At 43.2% G+C, this 27,713-nt stretch overlaps 1 protein-coding gene across 1 annotated transcript in view; it reads right to left on the bottom strand.

Moving 5' to 3' along the window:
• LOC106606927 (glutamate receptor ionotropic, NMDA 2C-like) overlaps positions 1–27,713 on the bottom strand; it is an 83,706-nt gene that overhangs the window by 25,553 nt on the left and 30,440 nt on the right. Inside the window, exons 3-5 of the mRNA XM_082976501.1 lie at positions 9,345–9,943; positions 6,241–6,355; positions 623–834 (exon numbers count right to left, since the gene is read on the bottom strand). Coding sequence (XP_082832627.1) covers positions 623–834; positions 6,241–6,355; positions 9,345–9,943 — 926 coding nt within the window. The remainder of the gene's footprint in view (positions 1–622; positions 835–6,240; positions 6,356–9,344; positions 9,944–27,713) is intronic.

The following is a 27,713-nucleotide window of genomic DNA, read 5'->3' as shown; positions in this document are numbered from 1 at the left end:
TAAATAATGGCACTTTAAATAATGCCACTAATAATGTTTACATATCTTACATTACTCATATCACATGTATATACTGTATTTTATATAATCTACTGCACCTTGCCTACGCTGCTCGGCCATCGCTCATCCATATACGTATATGTATATATTCTCATTCACCCCTTTAGATTTATGTGTATTAGGTAGTTGTTGGGGAATTATTAGATTACATGTTAGATATTACTGCACTGTTGGAACTAGAAGCACAAGTATTTTGCTACACTCGCATTAACATCTGCTAACCATGTGTATGTGACCAATCAAATTTGATTTGAACAGATTTTGGGCACTGTTTGTCACCGTTATAGTGCAATTAATGTATTATTTAGTGTTGTTTTGTGTTGTGTAGTGGCTTGGCTGGAATGCATCTAAAAATGTTTTTCGGAGTTTGCCCCACCAAGATATACATGCTAAAATCGCCACTGACAACAGGTAATGGTTAGTGAAACAGGATAATGGATGTACATGACCATAGTAGTACACAACACTTTTATGCTCTGTTTCATCCTTCTCATCAGAAAACGTTTGTCGTCATTAATATCAGAGAAGACCAAAAGGTTTCAAGGAATATTGTTCCACTCACGTCTCTGTCTTGTTGGACTGGCGGCGGCAGGGCACAGTGTTGCTGACACAGGTCCCAGTCATGGGGTCGACAGCCTCCACTATGACAAAGGGACGTTCCTCCAGTGTGGCCACAGTCAAGTGTCTGTTATCTGATACGGGCTCCAGATAGGTGCCGTAGCGAGGCCACACCGGGTATCTCATCTGCAGGATCCCCATCTCATAGTTCCCCACCTGGAAGAGGAGAGAGAGAAGGGAAAATAACAGGCATGAGTCATACTTTAGCTTATCGGTATTCAAACCTGCAATACAATCACATCTCAAACTACTCCTCAGAGATTCGTGTCTGATTTTCATGCAGCCGTGTGGGAAATGCCAGGATAGATTATGTCGAGGAAATGTTATTTCCAGGTCTGCATTTTTTGTTATCAATTTTCCTGTGTATTTTATTATAGAAAAAAACTAAATACATTTTACTGTTGAATGCTAAGTGATGGATTCTCTCATTTCCACAAGGAAAACATACAGTCGATCAAATATATATCAGGATGCAGAAAGACAAGATCTTTGCCCATTTTAAATAGACCTCAAAAATCCTGAGGGACACACTGAGGAGTTGCACCACCTGTGACGTCTCCTTGCACTAAGTTAGAGAAGTTTGTCTAGTCTCACTCTGAACATCTGTACTTAAGCTGTGAGGATCAGCCGGTCACAGAGGACCAAACTCTTTATCTGTTGTTTCCTCCATTACCAAACACAGTTGTCCATCTCAGTGGTGATGAAGTAGTTCAGTATGCTGAACAGCACTTCTCTGCTTCATTGCAGTGACTCAGAAAAAAAGTGATCACACGCAGTAATTAAACTGTGGCTTTCACAGAGCCCAAAGCAGTAACACTTCTATTATTGTTCTCTGTGGTTTTATGTGTTGAGAATGAGGTTGTAAACTTTTACATAGTGATGATGATTTAACCGTTCTTAATGGCACACATATTGTGCCTTTAATCAGTGAAGTTCCATAATTAAGAGTTGTTTAAGGTTAAACAAAGAGTCGAATAAGTATTCTCTCCAGAATGTTTTTGTGTTAATTGTTTTTTATGCCTCCTAATTATTACGGAGCTACATTAAAATGGATCGTGAACTGTGTTGATAATTGTATTCATTGTTACTGTGTTTGCACATAGAGCATATTGATCCACTTTTATGTTTCTGTCAATATATTGGTGGATTGTCACATGTATCAGCAACAAAAGGCTGCAGGGTAAAACCATTTCATTGCTCACATTAACAACATGTTTGTGTTCAATCAACTACCTCTACAATGGCAGATACTGGTCAATAACTTTTTAGAATGTATGGATTGCACTGCCATCTTTAATTCATGTCAGGGGTCACTGAAAGGATGCTTGGCCAACTCTGAGGCATCTAAGATGCAATAAAGTGACCAATGAAGTTACAACCTTACAATAACAATAATACTATTTGACATATCCCGGCTGCCGAGCGGTCTAAGGCACTGCATCTCAGTGCTAGAGGAGTCACTACAGACACCCTGGTTCGAATACTGGAAGGTATCTGATTATTGCAGTCATTATTGTCAGATGTCACAAAGGACAACAAAATACAACTATTAGAATATCCTCTGTTTTACTGGTATGCTTAGTTATTCCTGTCTCTCCTGCTGGACTCTTGATTAATCCTCTTGTTTTCCTTTCTCACAGTTTATGGGCCTTGTCAATGGATCACAATGGTAAAAGAGAGCGTAAGAGTGTCCCCTCACTCTTTTTGCTGGCTTTACAGAGCCAAACCTCTTTGTTTGTGTCAAAGAACAGACTTGTCAGTTTGCCTTTGTAACATATTGGAGATGAGAGAGGAAACCAAGATCTCAAATACCTATAGCCTGTCTGGATCCCCAGACTTCTTCTCCTCCTCTTCTTCTTGTTCTTCTCTTCTTATCCTTCTCTTCTTCTCCTCCTCCTCTTCTTCTTCTTCTCCTCTTCTCCTCCCTTCTTCTCCTTCTCTTCTCCTGTTCTTCCTCTTCTGCTTCTTCTTCTCTTCTTCTCCTCCTCCTCTTCTTCTTCTTCTCCTCTTCTCCTCCCCTTCTTCTTCTTCTTCTCCTCTTCTTCTTCTCCTTCTCTTCTTCTCCTTCTCTTCTCCTCTTCTTTTCCGCTTCTCCTTCTCCTTCTCTTCTCCTTCTTCTTCTTCTCTTCTTCTCCTCCTCTTCTTCTCCTTCTCTTCTTCTTCTTTTCTTCTCCTTCTCTTCTTCTTCTCCTTCTTTTCTCATTCTCTTCTTCTTCTTTTCTTCTTCTTCTCTTCTTCTCCTTCTCTTCTTCTCCTCCTCTCCTTCTCTTTGTCTTCCTCTTCTTCTCTCATCTCCTCCTCTTCTTCTTCTCCTTCTCCTTTTCTTCTTCTTCTCCTCTTCTCCTTCTCCTTATCTTCTTCTTCTCTTCATCTCTTCTTCTTCTCCTATTTTTCTTCTTCTCCTCTTCTTCTCCTTCTCTTCTTCTTCTCTTCTTCTCCTCTTCTCCATCTCCTTATCTTCGTCTTCTTGTCTTCATTTCCTCCTCTTCTTCTCCTTCTCTTTTTCTTCTTCTTCTCTTCGTCTTCTCCTTCTATTCTTCTTCTTCTTCTTCATCATCTAATCCTCTTCTCTCTCCTTCTCTTCTTCTCTCTTCTCCTCTCTTCTTCTCCTTCCCCCCCCCCCCCCCCCCCGTCTCTCCTTCTCTCTCCTTCTCTCTTCTCCTCTCTTCTCCTTCTCTTCTCTCTTCTCCTCTCTCTCTCTTCTTCTTCTTCTTCCCTTGTCTTCTCCTTCTCTTCTCCTTCTCTCTTCTCCTCTCTTCTTCTCCTTCTCTTCTTCTCCTTCTCTTCTTCTTCTTCTTCTTCTTCTTCTCTTCTTCTCCTTCTCCTTCTTCTTCTTCTCTTCTTCTTCCCTTCTCCTTCTCTTCCTCTTCTCTTCTTTTCTTATTCTCCTCCTCTTCTCCTCTTTTCTTATTCTCCTTCTCTTCTTCTTTGAACCTCAATTCGTTGGGGCATGGACTCTACAAGGTGTCGAAAGCGTTCCATAGGGATTCTTGCCCATGTTGACTCCAATGCTTAGTTAGCTTGATGTCCTTTGGGTGGTGGATCATTCCTGATACACATGGGAAACTGTTGAGTGTGAAAAACCCAGCAGCGTTGCAGTTCTTGATACATACCTGCTGCGCCTGGCACCTACTACCATACCCTGTTCAAAGGCTCTTCAATATTTTGTCTTGTCTATTCACCCTCTGAATGGCACACATACACAATCCATGTCTCAATTGTCTCAAGGGTAAAAAAGTATTATTTAACCTGTCTCCTCCTCTTCATCTACACTGATTGAAGTGGATTTAACAAGTGACATCAATAAGAGATCATATCTTTCACCCGGATTCACCTGGTTGGTCTATGTCATGGAAAGAGCAGGTGTTCCTAATGTTTTATACACTCAGTGTAAGTTTGCCTCATTGATCTGCAATTGATCTGCAATGAGCTGAGCTGTGAGGGGTTGTTTCCGAGATGGCTGAACATAATGCGATGAGTGGCTGGGACTTCTAGTATAAATGACAAAAGCAATCAGAAGGAGAGATTGATTCTAAGCTCTTGGTGAAAAGACACAAGTAGTTTATCAGCTGTAAGAGGAAAAGAGAGCGTAAGAGTGTCCCCTCACTCTTTTTGCTGGCTTTACAGAGCCAAACCTCTTTGTTTGTGTCAAAGAACATACTTGTCAGTTTGCCTTTGTAACATATTGGAGACGAGAGAGGAAGCCAAGATCTCAAATACCTATAGCCTGAGCTTGGATAATACTTGGAGTGAGCAATGTTCCTAATGATTTGGTATTTTTGGTATCTTATTAGGATCCCCATTAGCTGTTGTCAAATCCAGAAACATACTTTAAGGCTCAGACTGGCTAAAATTAAGGAAAGATAAAGACTTCTTCTCCTTGTCTTCTTCTTCTTCTCTTCTTCTCCTTCTCTTCTCCTCCTCTTCCTCTTCTCTTCACTTCTTCACCTTCTCTTCTTTTCTTTCTCTTCTTTTCCTTCTCTTCTTCTTCGAGCCTCAATTCGTTGGGGCATGGACTCTACAAGGTGTCGAAAGCGTTCCATAGGGATTCTGGCCCATGTTGACTCCAGTGCTTCTCACTGTTGTGTCAAGTTAGCTTGATGTCCTTTGGGTGGTGGATCATTCCTGATACACATGGGAAACTGTTGAGCGTGAAAAAACCCAGCAGTGTTGCAGTTCTTGACACACCCAAACCGGTGTGCTTTGCAACTACTACCATACCCTGTTCAAAGGCACTTAAATATTTTGTCTTGTCTATTCACCCTCTGAATGGCACACTTACACAATCCATGTCTCAATTGTCTCAAGGGTAAAAAAGTATTATTTAACCTGTCTCCATCTACACTGACTGAAGTGGATAAATAAGTGACATCAATAAGGGATCATATCTTTCACCCGGATTCACCTGGTTGGTCTATGTCATGGAAAGAGCAGGTGTTCCTAATGTTTTATACACTCAGTGTAAGTTTGCCTCATTGATCTGCAATGAATGAATGAGCATGTTTTCTTGTTATTCTTTTGAAGTAACACTTCAGGTAATTTTTTGAGTAGCTCAGATATTTCCAGTAACAGAGTTTAAAGAGGAGTCTTTTAGATCACGTCCAGCAGTAAGTTTGTTGACTTCTCAACCTCAAAGTGGACTCACTACACTGCAACAGCTACGTTCATTTTCTGTTGTATTTTTAATTGCAACCTTTCCATTGGCACAAGCTGTCAATAGACTACTACTCTCTCTCTCTCTCTCTCTCTCTCTGACCAACCACACATCTGATAGCCTTCAGTACAGCCTGCTGTCAGACCCTCCAAATTACAGAGGCATAGGCCTCAGTTTCAATAACATACCTGAAATTAATAGGAACCAACCTTGAGAGAACATCGATGGCATGTAATAAGCTGGAGAAGGCCTGGAGCTGTTTACCCAGAGATGTGGTTTGGCCCAACATGCTCTGACACACATCAACCTCCATTCAACCACTGACTTCATTTAAGGAAGAAAACTAACCTCCACCTCCCTTCAGTGTCTACTCCCTACTGGGAACCTCCTGACAATATCAACCGTCAATAAGAAGGGCGTTACAGGGAGAGGGAAGGTGTGTTGTGAAGTTGGGATGAATATGTGAGACAAGGTTCCGTTCGCTAAGAGTCGGTGGCTCTGAGGTAGTGAAACGCTAGGCAGGCTCATTTGAATAGCTGGTGTTTGTAGAGAGATCAGTCAGACGTGTAATCACACTAGGCCTGTGGTATGGAGAGACACTGGGTATAGTGGCCGGTTAGGACACTGTGATTGGTAGGAGGCAGTTAGAGCAAAATGCTAGCCTATTAGGTGGACAGTCTGTATTTTGTAACAGGTGATGCAAAGGAAACGTAACAGCCCACAATATGCCCAAGTCAAGACCTGTCAGTGATAGTTCATGATAATACACAGTGAATGAGGCAGTAATTCATGTGTTGTTAATAACACTTTGTGGAGTTTTTCCTTTCGTAATGAGCAGAGTCAGATAACACAAAGACTAACCCTAGTTTTACTGATTGGGAGGAAAATAATGAAGTGTAATGTCTCACCTTATCCCACTGTCTCTCTCGATCTAAGGTGATGATGACCATAGCTGGGTTGATCAGGTACCCTTCAGGGTTGAACGAGAAGTCATTGTGTTCCCATGTTACGTTTAACATGTGCCTGAAAACAAAGGAAATCAATCAAAGAGTTAAATACTATTACAACATTATACTAATAGTCGTTACTGTCCATTAATCTAATCTTCCAATGGTTTCATCCTATTTCTAAAGCACTACCTGCTGCTTGTTGTGCACAAAGCTATCGACGTGTTGTGAACTCCCTGTCATCACGCCCTGCCAGGCTGCTCTCTCACCTCTCCTCCCTCTCTTTCAGTAAGCAGAGGTGATGAAAGCATGCTGGGTAATGAACGGGCCCTCTGTCTAGTCCATGTGAAAAGCTCGTTTAATCTGGTAATCTGTGATAATCTTATTAACAGGCGGAGTGATTTATAATCAAAAGCTCATTAAAAAGGGACCTAATTAAATGAGGTGTTGAGTCTATTGACCGCCGAGGAGAGAGCGAGGCACTGCACCGTTTGAAGCGCCTCCCTTTGAATAGGGAGGTCTGTCAGAAAGAACAACATTGTACCAGGGAGGGAAATAAAAGAGTGGACAGCAGAAAAAGAGTGCTACACCAGGCTTTGTCCTGCCTGCCGGACCCTCATATTACCAACTTTGGTCATTGCTATTCCACTCAGGATTTTTTGGTCTTTAAAGTGGAAAATCGTAGGGGTTGGAAACAGCAGCATGACTCAAATCAAAGGCTGAAATACAGCTGCTCAGACGGTTCTCCTTTTTCATGAAGGATTTCGATTTACAAAAAGAGAAGTTATCTTTCCCTCAGGCTAGCCACTTTCAGAAAAGAGAAAATTACTTCTGAGGAGAAAGTGATGTTTTAATACCACTGAACTGTGTCAGATTTCATATTACGATCCTGGTCCACAAAAATGTATAAAGAATAGCTCCTTGTACCCTGCCTGGAAACTCTCCAATCCTCCCAGTCCAGTCTCAATGACCTTGGCTAGTGCCAAATGCTGACGCTGAATCTGTTTTCCCTACAGAAGCCGAGCCTCCCTTTGACTGATTAAAAATGTTTTAGAACCAAATAGGATTTGCTCCATGTTCCCTGGCACAGATGGCGCCAGATTGCTCTTTTGGGCTGGGCTGGGCTGGGCAGGTATGACAGGCCACATCATCTCCCTGTGATGCCAGTGCTTCCAACAGTGAGGTGATGGGACAGAGGTAGGATGGATGAATTGGCAGGCAGGGGTTAAGGGAGTGACAGGGAGAGTACCATGTTGCCCCCCACCACAACATTAAGCAGATGGAAAGCCACAGCTAAATGACTGTTGAGCAACTGTTAACTGATGTTGCCAACTCTCTCTCTCTGTTTCAAGTCAGTCCTTCTCAATCTGCTACAGTTACAGTTGAAGTCAGAAGTTTACAAATACTTAGGTTGGAGTCATTAAAACTCATTTTTCAAACACTCCACAAATTTCTTGTTAACAAACTATAGTTTTGGCAAGTCGGTTAGGACATCTACTTTGTGCATGACACAAGTAATTTTTCCAACAATTGTTTACAGACAGATTATTCCACTTATAATTCACTGTATCACAATTCCAGTGGGTCAGAAGTTTACATACACTAAGTTGACTGTGCCTTTAAACAGCTTGGAAAATTCCAGAAAATGATGTGATGGCTTTAGAAGCTTCTGATACGCTAATTGACATCATTTGAGTTAATTGGAGGTGTACCTGTGGATATATTTCAAGGCCTACCTTCAAACTCAGTGCCTCTTTGCTTGACATCATGGGAAAATCAAAAGAAATCAGCCAAGACCTCAGAAAAAAATGGTAGACCTCCACAAGTCTGGTTCATCCTTGGGAGCAATTTCGAAACGCCTGAAGGTACCACGTTCATCTCTACAAACAATATACGCAAGTATAAACACCATGGGACCATGCAGCCGTCATACCGCTCAGGAAGGAGACGTGTTCTGTCTCCTAGAGATGAACGTACTTTGGTGAGAAAAGTGAAAATCAATCCCAGAACAACAGCAAAGGACTTTGTGAAGATGCTGTAGGAAACAGGTACAAAAGTATCTATATCCACAGTAAAATGAGTCCTATATCGACATAACCTGAAAGGACGCTCAGCAAGGAAGAAGCCACTGCTCCATAACCACCATAAAAATGCCAGACTACGGTTTGCAACTGTACATGGGGACAAAGATCGTACTTTTTGGAGAAATGTCCTCTGGTCGGATGAAACAAATATAGAACTGATTGGCCATAATGACCATCGTCATGTTTGGAGGAAAAAGGGGGAGACTTGCAAGCCAAAGAACACCATCCCAACCGTGAAGCACGGGGGTGGAAGCATAATGTTGTGGGGGTGCTTTGCTGCAGGAGGGACTGGTGCACTTCACAAAATAGATGGCATCATGAGGCGGGACAATTATGTGGATATATTGAAGCAACATCTCAAGACATCAGTCAGGAAGTTAAAGCTTGGTCGCAAATGGGTCTTCCAAATGGACAATGACCCCAAGCATACTTCCAAAGTTGTGTCAAAATGGCTTAAGGACAACAAAGTCAAGGTATTGGAGTGGCCATCACAAAGCCCTGACCTCAACCCTATAGAAAATGTGTGGGCAGAACTGAAAAAGCATATGTGAGCAAGGAGGCCTACAAACCTGACTCAGTTACACCAGCTCTGTCAGGAGGAATGGGCCAAATATCACCCAATTTATTGTGGGAAGCTTGTGGAAGGCTACCCGAAATGTTTGACCCAAGTTCAACAATTCTAAGGCAAATGCTACCAAATACTAATTGTGTGTTTGTAAACTTCTGACTCACTGGGAATGTGATGAAAGAAATAAAAGCTGAAATAAATCTTTCTTCACATTCTTAAAATAAAGTGGTGACCTAAGACAGGGACTTTTTTACTAGGATTAAATGTCAGGAATTGTGAAAAACTGTTGAACTTCCGACTTCAACTGTATCACTTAATCTCTCCATTTTGGTTGGCTTCTCTTATTGCAATGAACAATCTACAACATACAGTATGTCAGTATGCCCCCCTTCCATCCTCCCACCTCCACTCACCTGAACAGTGTATCATTAGAAGATGCCCTAACCGGGCTGTGGCAGTCGTTGTGGCCCTCGGGGATGAAGCCCCTCTGTTTGCGGAAGCTCTGCACCCCTTTGACCACGATGGCCACCCCATCCCGCACCCTCTTCCTCAAGCTCATCCGCCAGCGGTCGGTGATGATGCTGATGAGGCCCACAGGGAAGCTGTTTGGTGGGGGCATATCTGGGTTCCCCACGGCAAGGCTGGGGAGGATCCAGATGTAGCCAGGCCCCAGCAGGCCGGCCTCTCCGGCCATACTGAACAGGTACTGGGCCTCCTCGTGGGAGCAGTATACCAGCAGTACCTGGGCGTCGATCTGCTGCAGCAGGCGTCGTGCCCGGATGTCGTTCATGCCGTCGGCAGACATGTCGAAGGTCAGCACGTCCTGCAGTTCCCACATGAAGTAGCTGGTGTCAGTGAAGGTCTTGACATAGTCCACGTAGACCTCGTAGCCCGGGTACAGGCTGGTGATGACCACAAAGCTGTCCCAGTTGTACTCCTCCATCACCTTGAACATGCCGTTTATCTGTTGCTCGATGGAGGAGCCCAGCTGGAGGAACGTGGAGCCATCGCCCTGCAGAGAGACACAGACAGCAGAGTGAGCACAGATAACAGCCCTTAATGGATAGTTAATTTAAGCTCAATCAATTTGCTAAATTTATCTAACAAGCACAATTAAAACCTTCTAATGACCTAATGCAGTGACTTTCTTAATAGCCTGCTTAGTGGCAATTATATGATTGTGTTTTATGTAATTCAGCCAGTCATATGTAAAAAATTAAATAATAATCAAGAAATGACAGTAGAATCCTGAGGGTAGCTTGACAGTGTGTCTGTGTGCTCCGTCCACACCATCCAGCTCCTGACCACCAGCCAGCCCACCCAGAAGTAGTGTGTAGTCTCTGGGCTGAGATGCAGTACTCTACAGTAAGTGATTCTGTTTGGTGTTGCTCTCCCTGTAGCCCAGGCACCATTCATCACTTTAACCCAGGTGTCTCCCACTTGCCACAGCAACATTGGCCCTCATATATACTTGGCACTATCACTGAGCCCACTGTCACTGAGCCCAGCCCCTGTTTTCTCTTTTTATCTCTTTTTATCTCTTTTCTCAAGATGTCTCTCCTCTTTGACCTTGGAGAGAGGAGTATGAAAATGCTGTGTTGTGTTAACTAAAGTGATCCAGGAATTTTGGCTGGACCTCTACACCAGGCGGTGTCAGAGGAAGGCCCTAAAAATTGTCAAAGACCCCAGCCACCCCAGTCATAGACTGTTCTCTCTACTACCGCATGGCAAGCGGTACCGGAGGGCCAAGTCTAGGACAAAAAGGCTTCTCAACAGTTTTTACCCCCAAGCCATAAGACTCCTGAACAGGTAATCAAATGGTTACCCGGACTATTTGCATTGTGTGCCCCCCCCCCCCCCCCCCAACCTCTGTTTTACGCTGCTGCTACTCTCTGTTTATCATATATGCATAGTCACTTTAACCATACCTACATGTACCTCAATAAGCCTGACTAACCGGTGTCTGTATATAGCCTTGCTACAGTTATTTTCAAATGTGTTTTTACTGTTGTTTTATTTCTTTACTTACCTACACACACACACACACACACACACACACACACACACACACACACACACACACACACACACACACACACACACACACACACACACACACACACACACACACACACACACACACACACACACACACACACACACATACCTTTTTTTCGCACTATTGTTAGAGCCTGTAAGTAAGCATTTCACTGTAAGGTCTACACCTGTTGTGCGCACGTGACAAATACACTTTGATTTGATTTGAGGAGGAGGATTATTTAAGATACTGTTTGAAGAGGTAGGGTTCAGAGTTTTTGGAAGATGGGCAGGGACTCAGGGGGAAGCAGGTTCCACCATTGGGGTGCCAGGACAGAGAAGAACTTGGACTGGGCAGGGGTGGGGTGGGGTGGGAGGGCCAAGAGACCTGAGGTGGCAGAACGGAGTGCTCGGGTTGGGGTGTAGGGTTTGAGCATAGCCTGAAGGTAGGGAGTTGCAGTTCCCCTTGGTAAGCACCATGGTCTTGTAGTGGATGAGAGCTTCAACTGGAAGCCAGTGGAGTGTGCGGAGGAGCGGTGTGACATGAGAGAACTTGGGAAGGTTGAAAACCAGGCGGGCTGCAGCGTTTTGGATAAGTTGCAGGGGTTTGATGGCACAAGCGGGGAGCCCAGCCTACAGCGAGTTGCCATGTGCCTGGATTAGGACCTGCAGCGCTTCCTGCGTGAGGTAGGGTCGTACTCTACGGATGTTGTAGACCTGCAGGAGTGAGTCGCTGCTTTGATGTTTGCAGAGAACGACAGGGTGTTGTCCAGGGTCACGCCAAGGTTCGTTGCACTCTGGGAGGGCAACACTAGAGTTGTCAACCGTGATGGAGAGGTCTTTCCCGGAAGGAAGAGCAGCTCCGTCTTGTCGAGGTTAAGCTTGAGGTGATGGGCCGACATCCAAGTTCAGATATTTGCCAGGCACGCAGAGATGCGTGTCGCCACCTGGGTGTCAGAAGGGGGAAGGAGAAAAGTAGTTGAGTGTCATCCGCATAGCAATGATAGGAGAGACCATATCAGGATATGACGGAGCCGAGTGACTTGCTGTATAGAGAGAAGAGGAGAGGGCCTAGAACCGAGCCCTAGGGGACACCAGCAGTGAGAGTAAGTTGTGCAGGCAGATCCTCTCCACATCACCTGGTAGGAGCAGCCTGCCAGGAAGGATGCAATCCAAGAATATGCAGAGCTTGAGACGCCCAGCCCTGAGAGGGTGGAGAGGAGGATCTGATGGTTCACGGTGTCAAAGACAGTGTATAGATCTAGGAGGATGAGAACAGAGGAGAGAGAGTCAGCTTTGGCAGTGCGGAGAGTCTCCGTGACACAGAGAAGAGCAGTCTCGGTTGAGTGATCCGTCTTGAAGCCTGACTGGTTAGAGTCTAGAATATTATTTTGATAGAGATAATGAGAAAGTTGATCAGAGACAGCACTCTCAAGTGTTTTGGAAAGAAAAGAAGGAAGGAAAGAAAAACATTTACAGAGTTTAATGGCTGTGATAGGAGAAAACCTTCAGTATTAGTAATTTTAGTTACTCCACAATACTAACCTTATTGACAGAGTGAAAAAAAGTAAGTCTTTACCGAATAAAAATATTCCAAAACATGCATCTTGTTTGCAACAAGGCACTAAAATAATACTTCAAGAAAGTGTGGCAAAGCAATTAACTTTTATCCTGAATACAAAGTGTTATGTTTGGGGCAAATCCAATATAACATATTACTGAGTACCAGTCCATATTTTCAAGCATAGTGGTGGCTGCATCATGTTATGGGTATGCTTGAAATAGTTTCAGGATAAAAAAGAAGCTGAATGGAGCTAAGCACAGGCAAAATCCTAGAGGAAGACATGGTGCAGTCTGCTTTCCACCAGACACTGGGAGATTAATTCACCTTTCAGCAGGACAATAACCTTACACATAAGGCCAAAAATACACTGGAGTTGCTAACCAAGACGGCAGTGAATGTTCCTGAGCGGCCGAGTTACAGTTTTGACTTAAATCTACTTGAACATTTATGACAAGACCTGAAAATGGTTGTCTAGCAATGATCAACCACCAACTTGACAGAGCTTGAAGAATTTTTTAAAGAATAATGGAAAATGTTGCCCAATCCAGGTGTGGAACACTTTTAGAGACTTACCCAGAAAGACTCACAGCTGTAATCGCTGTCAAAGGTGATTCTAACATACTTATCTAATCAAGATATATATATGTAATACCCTTGTTTGAACCAGGTATTGAGTTTATTTGTTATAATTAATTGGTTATATATTTAAAAGATAAGTGAATAGTTTGTTTTACTTTGAATTGTAAGTTTTGCCCAATAAGGTCGCTCGTTAAGTTGTGGCCATGGGAGTTGACCTGGTTAACGGGAGGCCTGGGAAAAAAGAGGGAAAAAAGACGTTGATGAAAAGAATGGACGTTTTTACCTTAGGATGGTTGGTAAAGAAATTATAAAAGAAGACGACAGAACTAGAACAAAACCCATACCTACTGGGATATGAAGGGAAATACATGTTTTATTTTATAAAAGAGTTGTTATAATTTTGTTAAAACTTAGTAAAGACTGAAGCTACCGTCTCGTCGTGGAGGTATTTGTCAGCATTGAGGTTAGCCTAGCATCGTGTGACACTGGGAGATAATTGCTTGGGAAGCTTAACGAGTTCGTGTTCCCATGGGATATCAGTTACGGCTAAGGAGTACTGTCTGCATGGGTAGCTGTGCTTGCCTTGGACTTTGTGAGGAAACCTGCATGGAACTGCCATACTTCGCTGAGGGAATATCTACCAAGCAGTGAGTAACCACAACGTGAGGTGCTTCAGGATATTTTTTGGGTGTCATCATTTTTTGAGCTCCAACGCGCGCCAACGGTTTATTTAAGCGAACTTGAAATAATTTGGACTCATTGGGGTTTATTATTTTCTATTTCTTTTGTTGTGTCTGAAAATGTATTTGTGTTTGAAAATGTTTTAATACACATATGGAACGTTATGTATATTGAGTTGGTGGAGTCATTGATTGTCTCAATTTAATTTAATGCATGGGATGGTCTATCCTGATTCAATAACAGAAACCTATAATCATTTATTCTGAAGTTAATACCCTATTGTCATAACCCTAGATAGTTTACAATAGGAATTCTTATTGGAGATGTCCTTCTCACCTAACATCCCATGCTGCTGAGATACTCTGCATAAGTTAATATTGTGAGAGTCATATTCGAGCCTGGTGAGAGGGTTACATATATATATATTTTTGTTTATTTTTTTGTGAAGATTGTTGACAAAAAAAAAATTACAGTTAAATCCATTTTAATCCCACTTTGTAACACAACAAAATATGGAAAAAAGTCAAGAGGTGTGAATACTTTCTGAAGGCACCGTATGCCATTTTTCCTTGATGCTATCAGAGCAGTACCCAGAAGTCACTGCTTCACTCAAGCTGGACCTTACCTGTCCCTTTCCTTCTCTAGGGGACTGTGCTCTGTCTCTGTCATGGTCATCAAGCTTGTTGAGGTTTGGGGTTACAGAAAGCCAGGTATCCAGAGACCAGGACTACTCTGTTCTCTTGTTCTGCTGTTTCATTCTGTCTCCTTGTTGTCCTTCAGAGAAGTCTAAAGTAGGTTAGAACCATCTGTGTGTCTCCTGATGTCAGACATCATACTGGTCTATTCCTCTGAGTGTCTCCACTGACCGTTCTTATTGCTCTGAATATCACATCCTCTCTGTTTCTATTTCAATTAGTAACATTGAACATTTAGCAATTTGTGTTCTACCCTTTTCCATATACAAAATACCTCCTCCTATATTACCTTGGAGGTACTGTAGATGTGATACAGTAGAAGGGACAATAAAACATCTTGCAACATTAGCTTAGCAAGAGCAAGGGTGTTATGCAGGTTAGTAAAGGAGCAGGTTGCGAATATGACATAAATCTACAAATGTTCTAACTCCTCTCAGTGTCCCTCAGCAAATCTGTTTAAGTTACTGCCTTCTTTCTGTGTAAAATCAATTTGCTCCAAGGCATGTGTGTGCGTGTGTGTGTGTGTGTATGTGCCTGTGTGTAGTATGTGTACACGATCACACTGTGACTCTCAGCCAAAAACACCCTAAGGTTCTATCTAGAGAAGTGTGGTAGCAACCACTCAATTCCAACTGTACTGTAGTCCAAATGAGCCCTGAGCATGGACAGCAATAGGCTCAGCTACAGCCATGCCCAGCATGCTAAAGCTCTTTTTATTTATTTAACTAGGCAAGTCAGTTAAGAACAAATTCTTATTTACAATGACAGTCTACCCCGGACAACGCTGGGCCAATTGTGCAACACCCTATGGGACTCCCAATCACGGCCAGTTGTGATACAGCCTGGAATCGAACCAGGGTCTGTAGTGAAACCTCTAGCACTGATATACAGTGCCTTAGACTGCTGCACCACTCGGGAGCTCTTAACCATGATGCATCAGGACACAACCCATATCTGATGATACATTCTGTTGGACATGGACAATACTGCCCGAATCACATGGCTTGGGGGGATTTAAGAGAATCTGGTTGGAAACAGGTGTCCATTACCAATACTACGTTCTCCTATAGGTGTAGGGCCAGATGTTTGTTTCTTTATTTTGATGGCGATTAGTATACGGTGTTGTTGTTTCCATGAAACGGTTGTGACTATAGACTGACGTCCCATTGTGTCTCTTTACTGTAAGTGTGTACATTTCAGAAAGAAGATTAAAAGGCATCTAGTTAACAGCTTAGCTTCCACTGGCACTGTGAGAGTTTAGGACTGCAAGGTTCTATCTGCAAAAAAATATGATTCTGATATAACTGGCTTTAAAGTTCCATCCCGTTATTGGTTTGAATGGTGCCAGCAATTTTTGTATAGTATTCTTTTGAACTGAACACCATGAATTGGGGTATTTAGAGTAGTATCTGCAGAAATGCAGATAGAACCTTAGTTCCAAGCTGTGGAGTCTGGTCAGTGGTCAGTTTAACAAGAATGATATGTCTTCTGTAATTGGCTTACAAACAACAAGATAGAGTGATGTGTCTTTATATACTGTAACAAAAACACATATCTCATGTCTTCTCTCTAATTTTATGTTTTATATTAGCCAAATGGCTCTTTGCTTGAGTGCTTTGTGGGTAACAGACTAGCAGCTGAATGCTTTTCAAATGGGTTGAATCGGGGTCAGATGAGAGATTAAAGCCATATATATCACGGCACAGATGCTTTTATAGGACCACTGGTCAGTGGTCAAGAACCCCAATACAACAGATTTTCCTTTCAGAATACAATGCTCTCTACACACAAAGTTTAGGCTACTGATTTTTCTTTTTAACCTGGACCAATGGTGGGCATTTGAAGGACTCTCACAGAAACAAAGAGCTGTCACTAATTATTGGTGGAGATGGAATGATTTTTAAAAAAACAAAGGAAAAGAAACGAGGCTTTTCAATAAAACACAAAGTTGCAACTGCAAGGACACCTGAAATTGTGGTCCTAGGGGCTTGAGAGATTAGAGCAGGGGGTCTGTACTGTGTTGTAAATGATTCAGAAGTTGCACAATAAATCTGAGGGAGGGAGAGAGGGAGGGAGGCCGGCAGCGAGTAGCCCTTCCAGAAGGGCCGGTGGAGAGAAGAAGGCCGACGTGCTCTCCCTTGTTCTCTCTCTAGTTCTCTCTTTCTCTATTCTTCCTCCCTTAGTGCAAGAGCAGCACATGGCAACCTGCTCTCTTTCTCGCTCTTTCTCTGTCTCTCTCTCTCTCCCCCTCCCCCCTCTCTCTCTCTCTCTCCCTCTCTCTCCGATGTTGAGTAACTTCTGGACATGGATCTTTGCTGCGGCATATGTCTGCCTGCAACTCCCAGCGTGATGTGCCCTGGCACTGTCGTCATGTGCTCGTCCTATGTGCTGACGTCACAGGGACCCTGCGCAGGGCCAAGGAACAGACGTACACCGCCGTAGTCATTTGTCCTTCCTCACAACGATAGAGGAGATCCAAATGCAGTAACACATAGCACTGAATTACAATCATATTGTACGTTTGAGTGTTATTATGTCAATTTTGAATGCATTTATATTACATTGTAACACTAAAGTGAGCACAAACTCATTAGTCTGTCTGAATTGTATTGTACTCTGCAATTCTCATTCTAAATGATCTATTATTATGCGCTATAAACAATGTTTATTATATGCCTTTGACTTGCAGAAAACCAGGACAAACATATATTAGGTAATTTTTTTATGTATTCATGCATCCCTACTGAGATTGCAGATTCCCATACAGTTCCTCTGAATACCATCCCAGCCTATTTAGCCCTGTCTAGACAGTTCATACTGTATCTGTGTCACTGGCCCCAGGATGCAAAGCAACGAGGTGGAGAGGGACACAAGTAGGTTTAGGATGTGAAGAAAGGAAGGGAGAAAAAGGTTTCTCTACTTTAGGGATGGGCCTCAGGCTCCCCTTCCTGCTTTGAGAAATGAGGTCTGCTACTGCTGCTGCTCACCCTGCTTCCCAACACCTCTTCAGACAACTGAAACAAAGAGACTCTGGACCCAATCCTAACTTAAGATACATTTAAACGTATGCATAAATTATGCGTTAATGTCAATGGGAGATTTAAGATGTAATAAAAAAAATTGGGTTACATCCATAAATCTCAAGTTAGGATGCGGTCCCCAATTATAGAAGGTGTGTGAAGCGAGACGGCTGGACAGACACAGTCTGAAGGTTGTCTTGTCTATCTGGGACTACTATGTCTCCGTCTATTGGGCTTTGCTGCAAGTGTGTTGTGGTTAAACATTTGATACATGACTGTACCCTGCTATTCCCCTTGTGAATCATGTTAAACATGGCTTAGTCATGTAATATAGTACATATCAAATCACAATTTGGGTTCCGTTGTTTGTATCACAGGAGGTTGGTGACACCTTCTTTGGGGAGGACGGGCTTGTGGTAATGGCTGGAGCGTAATGGGTGGAATGGTATCAAATACAATAAACACATGGTTTCCTGTCACGCCTGCCCCCGCTCCCCCTCTCTGGAGCTCAAGGGTGCCAGGCGGCCCATCATTACGCACACCTGTCACCATCATTACATGCATCTGCGCAATATTGGACTCACCCGGACTCCATTACTTTGTTGATTGTCCCTCTAAATCTGTCTGCTCCTCAGTTTGTTCCCTGTGTCAGCATTGATGTCGTTACGTTTTCCCCTGCCAAGACGCTGTCCTTGTTTGTTTCTTGTCTATTATCCATTACATTTTCACTCCCTGTACTTGCTTCTCGTCTCCCAGGGTCGGTCCTTACAGTTTCCATGTGTATGATGCCATTCCATTTGCTCCGTTCCAGACATTATTATGAGCCGTCCTCCCCTCAGCAGCATCCACTGGTTTGTAAGTACATTTCCCTGGTATGCATGTGATTCTGTGTTTTGTCCTACATATGTAGGATCTTAATTTGATCACCCTGTTGGTGCAGGAAATGTCCTGTATAGCAGGAAATGCAAACGTGTAGTGTATTCAATGTTTAAAAATGCTTCTAAAGTTTGTAATTACCACTTAAAAATGTCAGACTTGATTTGCCCTAACAAAAAATGTATCAACCCCTACAAAAAATGTCCATTAATTATAATACACAAAATAATAATAATTTCCTGTTGCTGCAGGATTATTTTCCAGCTGTGAGAAATTGGTCAAATGAAGATCCTACAAATGTATTTCATCCTGAGAAGGAAGAGGATGATAAGGCTGAAGCATCTCTACCGCCATGTCGTACATAGCAGCCACCAGTCACCCCTGGTTGTAAATCCCCAGTGGGAATGAATGCACCAAAGCCCCCCTTGCATTTTAACATTCCAGGCATGCGTGTTAGCCATGATTGATTGGCAATAGTGAAGCAGATTTTACTTAAATTCCATCAGAAGGTGATATATGGCTGCATGCCTCACAGCTAGATTAGAATCCTCTATTCAGGATGTTCTCTCTCAGTTCAACGACTGCAGACAGACAACTAACAGACAACAGACAAGCACATTCAGTTTGGTTTGTCTGAATTTGTCCTATACTTCTTGTAAAACCCTGTTTGTCCTCACCCATATACATTCCATTGATTGGATTCTTTGTGTCTGCCAGGCTACTGATTATCCAATGATTGTTTTAACTTTTTCTAATTGCGAGAAAAAAAGGGAATAATAGGTTTCTAATGGGTTATTGTAATTTAGCTAATCAACATGCTAATTGAGCAAAATCTCCTCAGGATAGGAATCTGTTCTCTGTTAATTTTCGCCTTCCTCTTCGTGCAAGATCAAACTCCATGCTTTCTCAGAGACAACATTTTAAGTGATTGAGTTGGCTTGTCGACCACCTTGGTGTAACGAGTGTCGTGTGTGGAGGACCAAGACGCAACAGGAAAATGTATACTCATCTTTTTAATTATTGAAGAAGGTGAAACAAAAAACACGTATACAATATGAAAACGACACTGACAGTTCCGTCAGGTGAAAAACACAAAACAGAATACAACTACCCACAAAGGGACAGGTGAAAACAATCTCCCTAAGTATGACTCTCAATCAGAAACAACGATGTACAGCTGTTCCTGATTGAGAGCCACACCAGGCCAACAAAGAAATATACAACCTAGAATACCAAAGCAAGAACATACACCAAAAACTCCGGAACACATAAATACAACACCCCTCTACATAACATAACCCCCGAACCACATAAAACAAATACCCCCTGCCATGTCCTGACCAAACTACAATAACAAACTGTACAGTAGGGATGTAACTGTATAGTAGGGATGTAACGGTATAGATGTAACTGTATAGATGTAACTGTACAGTAGGGATGTAACTGTATAGTAGGGATGTAACTGTATAGATGTAACTGTATAGTAGGGATGTAACTGTATAGTAGGGATGTAACTGTATAGATGTAACTGTATAGTAGGGATGTAACTGTATAGTAGGGATGTAACTGTATAGATGTAACTGTATAGATATAACTGTACAGTAGGGATGTAACTGAATAGATGTAACTGTACAGTAGGGATGTAACTGTATAGATGTAACTGTATAGTAGGGATGTAACTGTATAGTAGGGATGTAACTGTACAGTAGGGATGTAACTGTATAGTAGGGATGTAACTGTATAGATGTAACTGTATAGTAGGGATGTAACTGTTTGGATGTAACTGTATAGACGTAACTGTACCGTAGGGATGTAACTGTATAGTAGGGATGTAACTGTATAGTAGGGACGTAACTGTATAGATGTAACTGTACAGTAGGGATGTAACTGTATCGTAGGGATGTAACTGTATAGTAGGGATGTAACTGTATAGTAGGGATGTAACTGTATAGATGTAACTGTACAGCAGGGACGTAACTGTATAGATGTAACTGTATAGATGTAACTGTATAGTAGGGATGTAACTGTATAGATGTAACTGTATAGTAGGGATGTAACTGTATAGTAGGGATGTAACTGTATAGTAGGGACGTAACTGTAGAGATGTAACTGTATAGTAGAGATGTAACTGTATAGTAGGGATGTAACTGTATAGTACGGATGTAACTGTACAGTAGGGATGTAACTGTATAGATGTAACTGTACAGTAGGGATGTAACTGTATAGATGTAACTGTATAGTAGGGATGTAACTGTTTAGATGTAACTGGATAGTAGGGATGTAACTGTATAGATGTAACTGTATAGTAGGGATGTAACTGTATAGATGTAACTGTATAGTAGGGATGTAACTGTATAGTAGGGATGTAACTGTATAGTAGGGATGTAACGGTATAGATGTAACTGTATAGATGTAACTGTACAGTAGGGATGTAACTGTATAGTAGGGATGTAACTGTATAGATGTAACTGTATAGTAGGGATGTAACTGTATAGATATAACTGTATAGTAGGCATGTAACTGTATAGTAGGGATGTAACTGTATAGATGTAACTGTATAGTAGGGATGTAACTGTATAGTTGGGATGTAACTGTATAGATGTAACTGTATAGATATAACTGTATAGTAGGGATGTAACTGAATAGATGTAACTGTACAGTAGGGATGTAACTGTATAGATGTAACTGTATAGTAGGGATGTAACTGTATAGTTGGGATGTAACTGTATAGATGTAACTGTATAGATATAACTGTATAGTAGGGATGTAACTGAATAGATGTAACTGTACAGTAGGGATGTAACTGTATAGATGTAACTGTATAGTAGGGATGTAACTGTATAGATGTAACTGTATAGTAGGGATGTTACTGTACAGTAGGGATGTAACTGTATAGTAGGGATGTAACTGTATAGATGTAACTGTACAGTAGGGATGTAACTGTATAGATGTAACTGTATAGTAGGGATGTAACTTTATAGATGTAACTGTATAGTAGGGATGTAACTGTATAGATGTAACTGTATAGTAGGGATGTAACTGTATAGATGTAACTGTATAGATGTAACTGTACAGTAGGGATGTAACTGTATAGTAGGGATGTAACTGTATAGTAGGGATGTAACTGTATAGTAGGGATGTAACTGTATAGATATAACTGTATAGTAGGGATGTAACTGTATAGATGTAACTGTACAGTAGGGATGTAACTGTATAGATGTAACTGTATAGTAGGGATGTAACTGTATCTGTGCCATTAAACCCCTACAACTCATCCAGAACGCCGCAGCCCGTCTGGTGTTCAACCTTCCCAAGTTCTCTCATGTCACCCCGCTCCGCCGCTCTCTCCACTGGCTTCCAGTTGAAGCTCGCATCCGCTACAAGACCATGGTGCTTGCCTACGGAGCTGTGAGGGGAACGGCACCTCCGTACCTTCAGGCTCTGATCAGGCCCTACACCCAAACAAGGGCACTGCGTTCATCCACCTCTGGCCTGCTCGCCCCCCTACCTCTGAGGAAGCACAGTTCCCGCTCAGCCCAGTCAAAACTGTTCGCTGCTCTGGCACCCCAATGGTGGAACAAGCTCCCACACGACGCCAGGACAGCGGAGTCAATCACCACCTTCCGGAGACACCTGAAACCCCACCTCTTTAAGGAATACCTAGGATAGGATAAAGTAATCCTTCTACCCCCCCCCCCTTAAAATATTTAGATGCACTATTGTAAAGTGGTTGTTCCACTGGATATCATAAGGTGAATGCACCAATTTGTAAGTCGCTCTGGATAAGAGCGTCTGCTAAATGACTTAAATGTAAATGTAAATGTAAACAAATAACCCCTATTACTGGTCAGGACGTGACAGTACCCCCCCCCAAAGGTGCAGACCCCGGATGCACCTAAACAAAACCCCCAAAATAAACCCCTAACTAAAGGGAGGGAAGGGAGGGTGGCTGCCGTCACCGACGGCACTCAGGCATACAGCCCCCCTCCCCAAACCTCCTACAGTGGAGATGGCTTAGGCTCGGGCCTAAGACCACCCCCTGACCAGTCCACTCCTCCCAAATACCTCGGCCTGACTCGTGTCCCTGTAGACCCTGGACTGTACTCTCGGAGCTCTGGACTGTAGAGCGATTCTGGAAGCTCCGGACTGTAGGGCGACTCAAGGAGCTCCAGATTGTAGGACGACTCACTCGGTTCCGGACCGTAGGCAGACTCACTCGGTTCCGGACCGTAGGCAGACTCACTCGGTTCCGGACCGTAGGCAGACTCACTCGGTGCCGGACCGTAGGCAGACTCACTCGGTGCCGGACCGTAGGCAGACTCACTCGGTGCCGGACCGTAGGCCGTCTCACTCGGTTCCGGACAGTAGGCCGTCTCACTCGGTTCCGGACAGTAGGCCGTCTCACTCGGTTCCGGACAGTAGGCCGTCTCACTCGGTTCCGGACAGTAGGCCGTCTCACTCAGTTCCGGACAGTAGGCCGTCTCACTCGGTTCCGGACTAGACACTGTTGCCGGATACTCTGGACGAGGTACTGTTGCCGGACACTCTGGACGAGGTACTGTTGCCGGACACTCTGGACGAGGTACTGTTGCCGGATACTCTGGACGAGGTACTGTTGCCGCACACTCTGGACGAGGTACTGTTGCCGGACACTCTGGACGAGGTACTGTTGCCGGACACTCTGGACGAGGTGCTGTTGCCGCACACTCGGGACGAGGTACTGTTGCCGCACACTCGGGACTGGGCTGACGCACTGGAAGCCTGATGCGTGGGGCTGGTAGTGAAGGTATCAGCCTGGGGACACACACCTCAGGGCTAGTGCGAGGAGCAGGAACCGGCCGAGTTGAACTGGGCTGACGCACTGGAAGCCTAGTGCGTCGGGCTGGTACTGGAGGTATCAGACTGGAGACACGCACTTTAAGGCTAGTGCGAGGAGCGGGATACACTGGACCGTAGAGATGCACTGGCGGTCTTGAGCGCTGGACTGACACCGCCCATACTGGCTGAGTGCTCACTTCCCCCTGGCAAATGCGGGGCGCTGGTACTGCGCACACCTGCCTGAAAATACTTGGCCTCGCCACGGTACGCATTACCCCGAAGCATGGGACTTGTCCATTAATAGGTTGCTTGACAAAAGCACGGGGATTTGGCTCCGGTCTGTCACCTGACCTAGCCAATACTCCCGTGTGCCCCCCCAAAAAAACATTTCTGGGGCTGCCTCTCAGACTTAAATGCCAATCATGTACCTATATAACAGTTCTTCTCCTCGTTGCTCCATTTGCGCCTTTCCTCCCTCGCTGTCTCCACCTGTTTCCCAGGCAGCCTCTTACAATAGTCCAAAGGTTTCTCCCACCTCCAGTCTATCCGTGCCTCCAATACCTCCAGCGGCCAGGATGCCATCTCCTCCCGAGCGCGCTGCTTGCTCCACTCCTCGTAGTCCACCTGCTGCTCCATCATCTGTTGCTTGGTCCGGGTTTGGTGGGTAGTTCTGTAACGAGTGTCATGTGTGGAGGACCAAGACGCAACAGGAAAATGTATACTCATCTTCTTTTTAATTATTGAAGAAGGTGAAACAAAACAAAACACGTATACAATATGAAAACGACACTGACAGTTCCGTCAGGTGAAAAACACAAAACAGAATACAACTACCCACAAAGGGACAGGTGAAAACAATCTCCCTAAGTATGACTCTCAATCAGAAACAACGATGTACAGCTGTTCCTGATTGAGAGCCACGCCAGGCCAACAAAGAAATACACAACCTAGAATCCTAGTATACCAAAGCAAGAACATACACCAAAAACCCCGGAACACATAAATACAACACCCCTCTACATACACATAACCCCCGAACCACATAAAACAAATACCCCCTGCCACGTCCTGACCAAACTACAATAACAAAATACCCCTATTACTGGTCAGGACGTGACACTTGGACTGCGTCCCACCAATCAATCAATGGTGAGCAATCGCTCAGCCTCATTGAAAAGCTAATTTAAAGGTATCTTAAAGGTTCACATAAATGGCTACATCTGTGGTGACATTTAAGTGCCATCACATTTTAAATGAAGTCATGAATATTCATTTCTAGTGCGTAAGCACACAAACACATTTTGTGAGCGTTAATTTCCATATTCTGTAAATTAACTCACTTTTCCATAGGATTGTATCTTTGAACATTTATATCACTCTGTTTGGTACTGGCACACATCGTGTAAGTAGCATATAGACCAGCCCAAGCCTGGATTTGAGTCCATGGTTCCACCAACAGTTAGTTAATTCTATGTAACACTAATTGTTCCAGTGCAGACAGTTTAGTTGACTTAAGCCATAGGAAGGATGACATCACTACACAAGGCTGCACTAGCTGCAAACTAACTCGGTTTCCTGTGGAAAGGTACCGTTTATGTTCAGGCTCAGGGACACGAAACAGACGTGCTGATGAACATCACATCCCGTCATACTTGTCTCCACCTGCTCTGGCAGAGGCTGTTGATGGCCTTGGTTTTTATGAAGATAGAGCTCTTCTAATCAGTCTGAGCCCGTGAGTGCCACCATGCTGTGGGCAAGGCTCTATGCCAGCCTCTAATAAGGTCTGTGCCACTTCAGTTTCTCTCTCTGCCATCAACTCTGGATCCAACAACATTAAGTGTTCTCTGCTCTGCTCTGCGTTTTGTATCGTACTATTGTTATTACATAGATACAATAACAAACGTTCTTATAACTGATTATAAGCCAAGTCACATGGCCCATTTGTCATTACGAACTAGCCTTCACAGTATTGTACATACAGTTGAAGTCGGAAGTTTACATACACCTTAGTCAAATACATTAAAATGTCATAATTCGTGACATTTATTCATAGCAACAATTCCGTCTTAGGTCAGTTAGGATCACCACTTTATTTTAAGAATGTGAAATGTCAGAATAATAGTAGAGAGAATGATTTATTTCAGCTTTTATTTATTTCATCACATTCCCAGTGGGTCAGAAGTTTACATACACTCAATTAGTATTTGGTAGCATTGCCTTTAAATTGTTTAACTTGGGTCAAACGTTTCTGGTAGCCTTCCACAAGGTTCCCACAATAAGTTGGGTGAATTTTGGCCCATTCCTCCTGACAGAGCTGGTGTAGAGCTGGTTTGTAGGGCTCCTTGCTCGCATACGCTTTTCCAGTTCTGCCCACATATTGTCTATAGGATTGAGGTCAGGGCTTTGTGATGGCCACTCCAATACCTTGACTTTGTTGTACTTAAGCCATTTTGCCACAACTTTGGAAGTATGCTTGGGGTCATTGTCCATTTGGAAGACCCATTTGCGACCAAGCTTTAACTTCCTGACTGATGTCTTGAGATGTTGCTTCAATAAATCCACCAGATTTTCCAAACCGTAGTCTGGCTTTTTTATGGAGGTTTTGGAGCAGTGGCTTCTTCCTTGATGAGCGGCCTTTCAGGTTATGTCGATATAGGACTCGTTTTGCTGTGGATATAGATACTTTTGTACCTGTTTCCTCCAGCATCTTCACAAGGTCCTTTGCTGTTGTTCTGGGATTGATTTGCACTTTTCGCACCAAAGTACGTTCATCTCTAGGAGACAGAACACGTCTCCTTCCTGAGCGGTATGACGGCTGCATGGTCCCATGGTGTTTATACTTGCGTACTATTGTTTGTGCAGATGAACATGGTACCTTCAGGCGTTTGGAAATTGCTCCCAATGATGAACCAGACTTGTGGAGGTCTTGGCTGATTTCTTTTGATTTTCCCATGATGTCAAGCAAAGAGGCAGTGAGTTTGAAGGTAGGCCTTGAAATACATCCACAGGTACACCTCCAATTGACTCAAATTATGTCAATTAGCCTATCAGAAGCTTCTAAAGCCATGACATCATTTTCTGGAATTTTCCAAGCTGTTTAAAGGCACAGTCAACTTAGTGTATGTAAACTTCTGACCCACTGGAATTGTGATACAGTGAATTATAAGTGAAATAATCTGTCTGTAAACAATTGTTGGAAAAATGATTTGTGTCATGCACAAAGTAGATGTCCTAACCGACTTGCCAAAACTATAGTTTGTTAACAAGAAATTTGTGGAGTGGTTGAAAAACTATTTTTAATGACTCCAACCTAAGTGTATGTAAACTTCTGACTTCAACTATAGTACACATAGTAATTACCACACACTATCAATTAAACTGCTGCCAACCTTTAGATAATTGCATTTTTCCTATTTTATTTATGTTGGATTTTATCATGAATGATTAGCTGTTGTGTTCCCCAACTTGGCGTAATTAAATGTGTAAATGACCTGCTGGAGGTATTAGCTAGCCTGTGACACTGCTTTTATTGCCCATAAGAAGCAATGCCCATGCCCTGATTGCCCAACATGTTTCCTTGACTTAATGTGGCTATTTGACAAGGGAGCAGTCCAGTAATGTGTGGACTGGAATAAGGAAATTCCAATTACAACGACAGCTGTTGGGAGACGAGGTTGCTGGATGTAACAAAGCACAGTGTCTAATACACCAGCCTATTGCCAGTCTGTTGGGCCCTATATCGATTACTGCTTTGTTGATGGACCCCGGGTTACTTCTAACAAATACACTTTCCCCCTCAATCGTCTCGGCCACACACAAAGTAAAGATTGAATCAATGAATCCATTTTTTGTTTAGAAAAAAGTATTTAAATTCAATTGAGTTGGAATGCATCCATTTTAACCAGCTCTCTATTGAACTGCAACCCCATGAGGATCTGTATGAATGTGAATGCATAATCAAGGTACTGTGAGTCATTGCCCTGGTCGTCTCCTGTTGTGGAGGAACACGTTTCTCACGTTTATTATGAAAATCTCACAAACATGAGGGATAGAAAATCCTATATGAGCTGTGGATTAACTGATGGAAATCGAGGGTGGCAGGCAGACCTCATATTTTCCGCTACTCAGTTCCCTGTGTGCCGCATACACAAACAGACAGTTACCGGAGCTGAAATTACTAGAATTGATTAGACATTACAATGCAGCAGTATTCTCTTCTTGCTCTGACCGGCCGAGGTCAGCCAGCCTGCTTTATCACCCTCCATTTTCCCCCGCTTAATAAACTCTTTGTTTATGGTCGGTGGATTGGTGAGCTATGCCTCACCAGTCCTCTGTATCCTCAGCCTACATCAATTTGCATAGAACCAATAAAGATGTGATGCTCATAACGTGCATTCTCTGTCTCTGTGAGTTGTATTGTGATGCTCATAACGTGCATTCTCTGTCTCTGTGAGTAGTATTGTGATGCTCATAACGTGCATTCTCGGTCTCTGTGAGTAGTATTGTGATGCT

This window comes from Salmo salar, chromosome 06 (genome assembly GCF_965601325.2).
Source record: "Salmo salar chromosome 06, fSalSal1, whole genome shotgun sequence".
NCBI classification, from domain to species: domain Eukaryota; kingdom Metazoa; phylum Chordata; class Actinopteri; order Salmoniformes; family Salmonidae; genus Salmo; species Salmo salar.
Note: the sequence above shows the minus strand (reverse complement) of the source record. Positions and strands in the feature narration are given on the sequence as shown.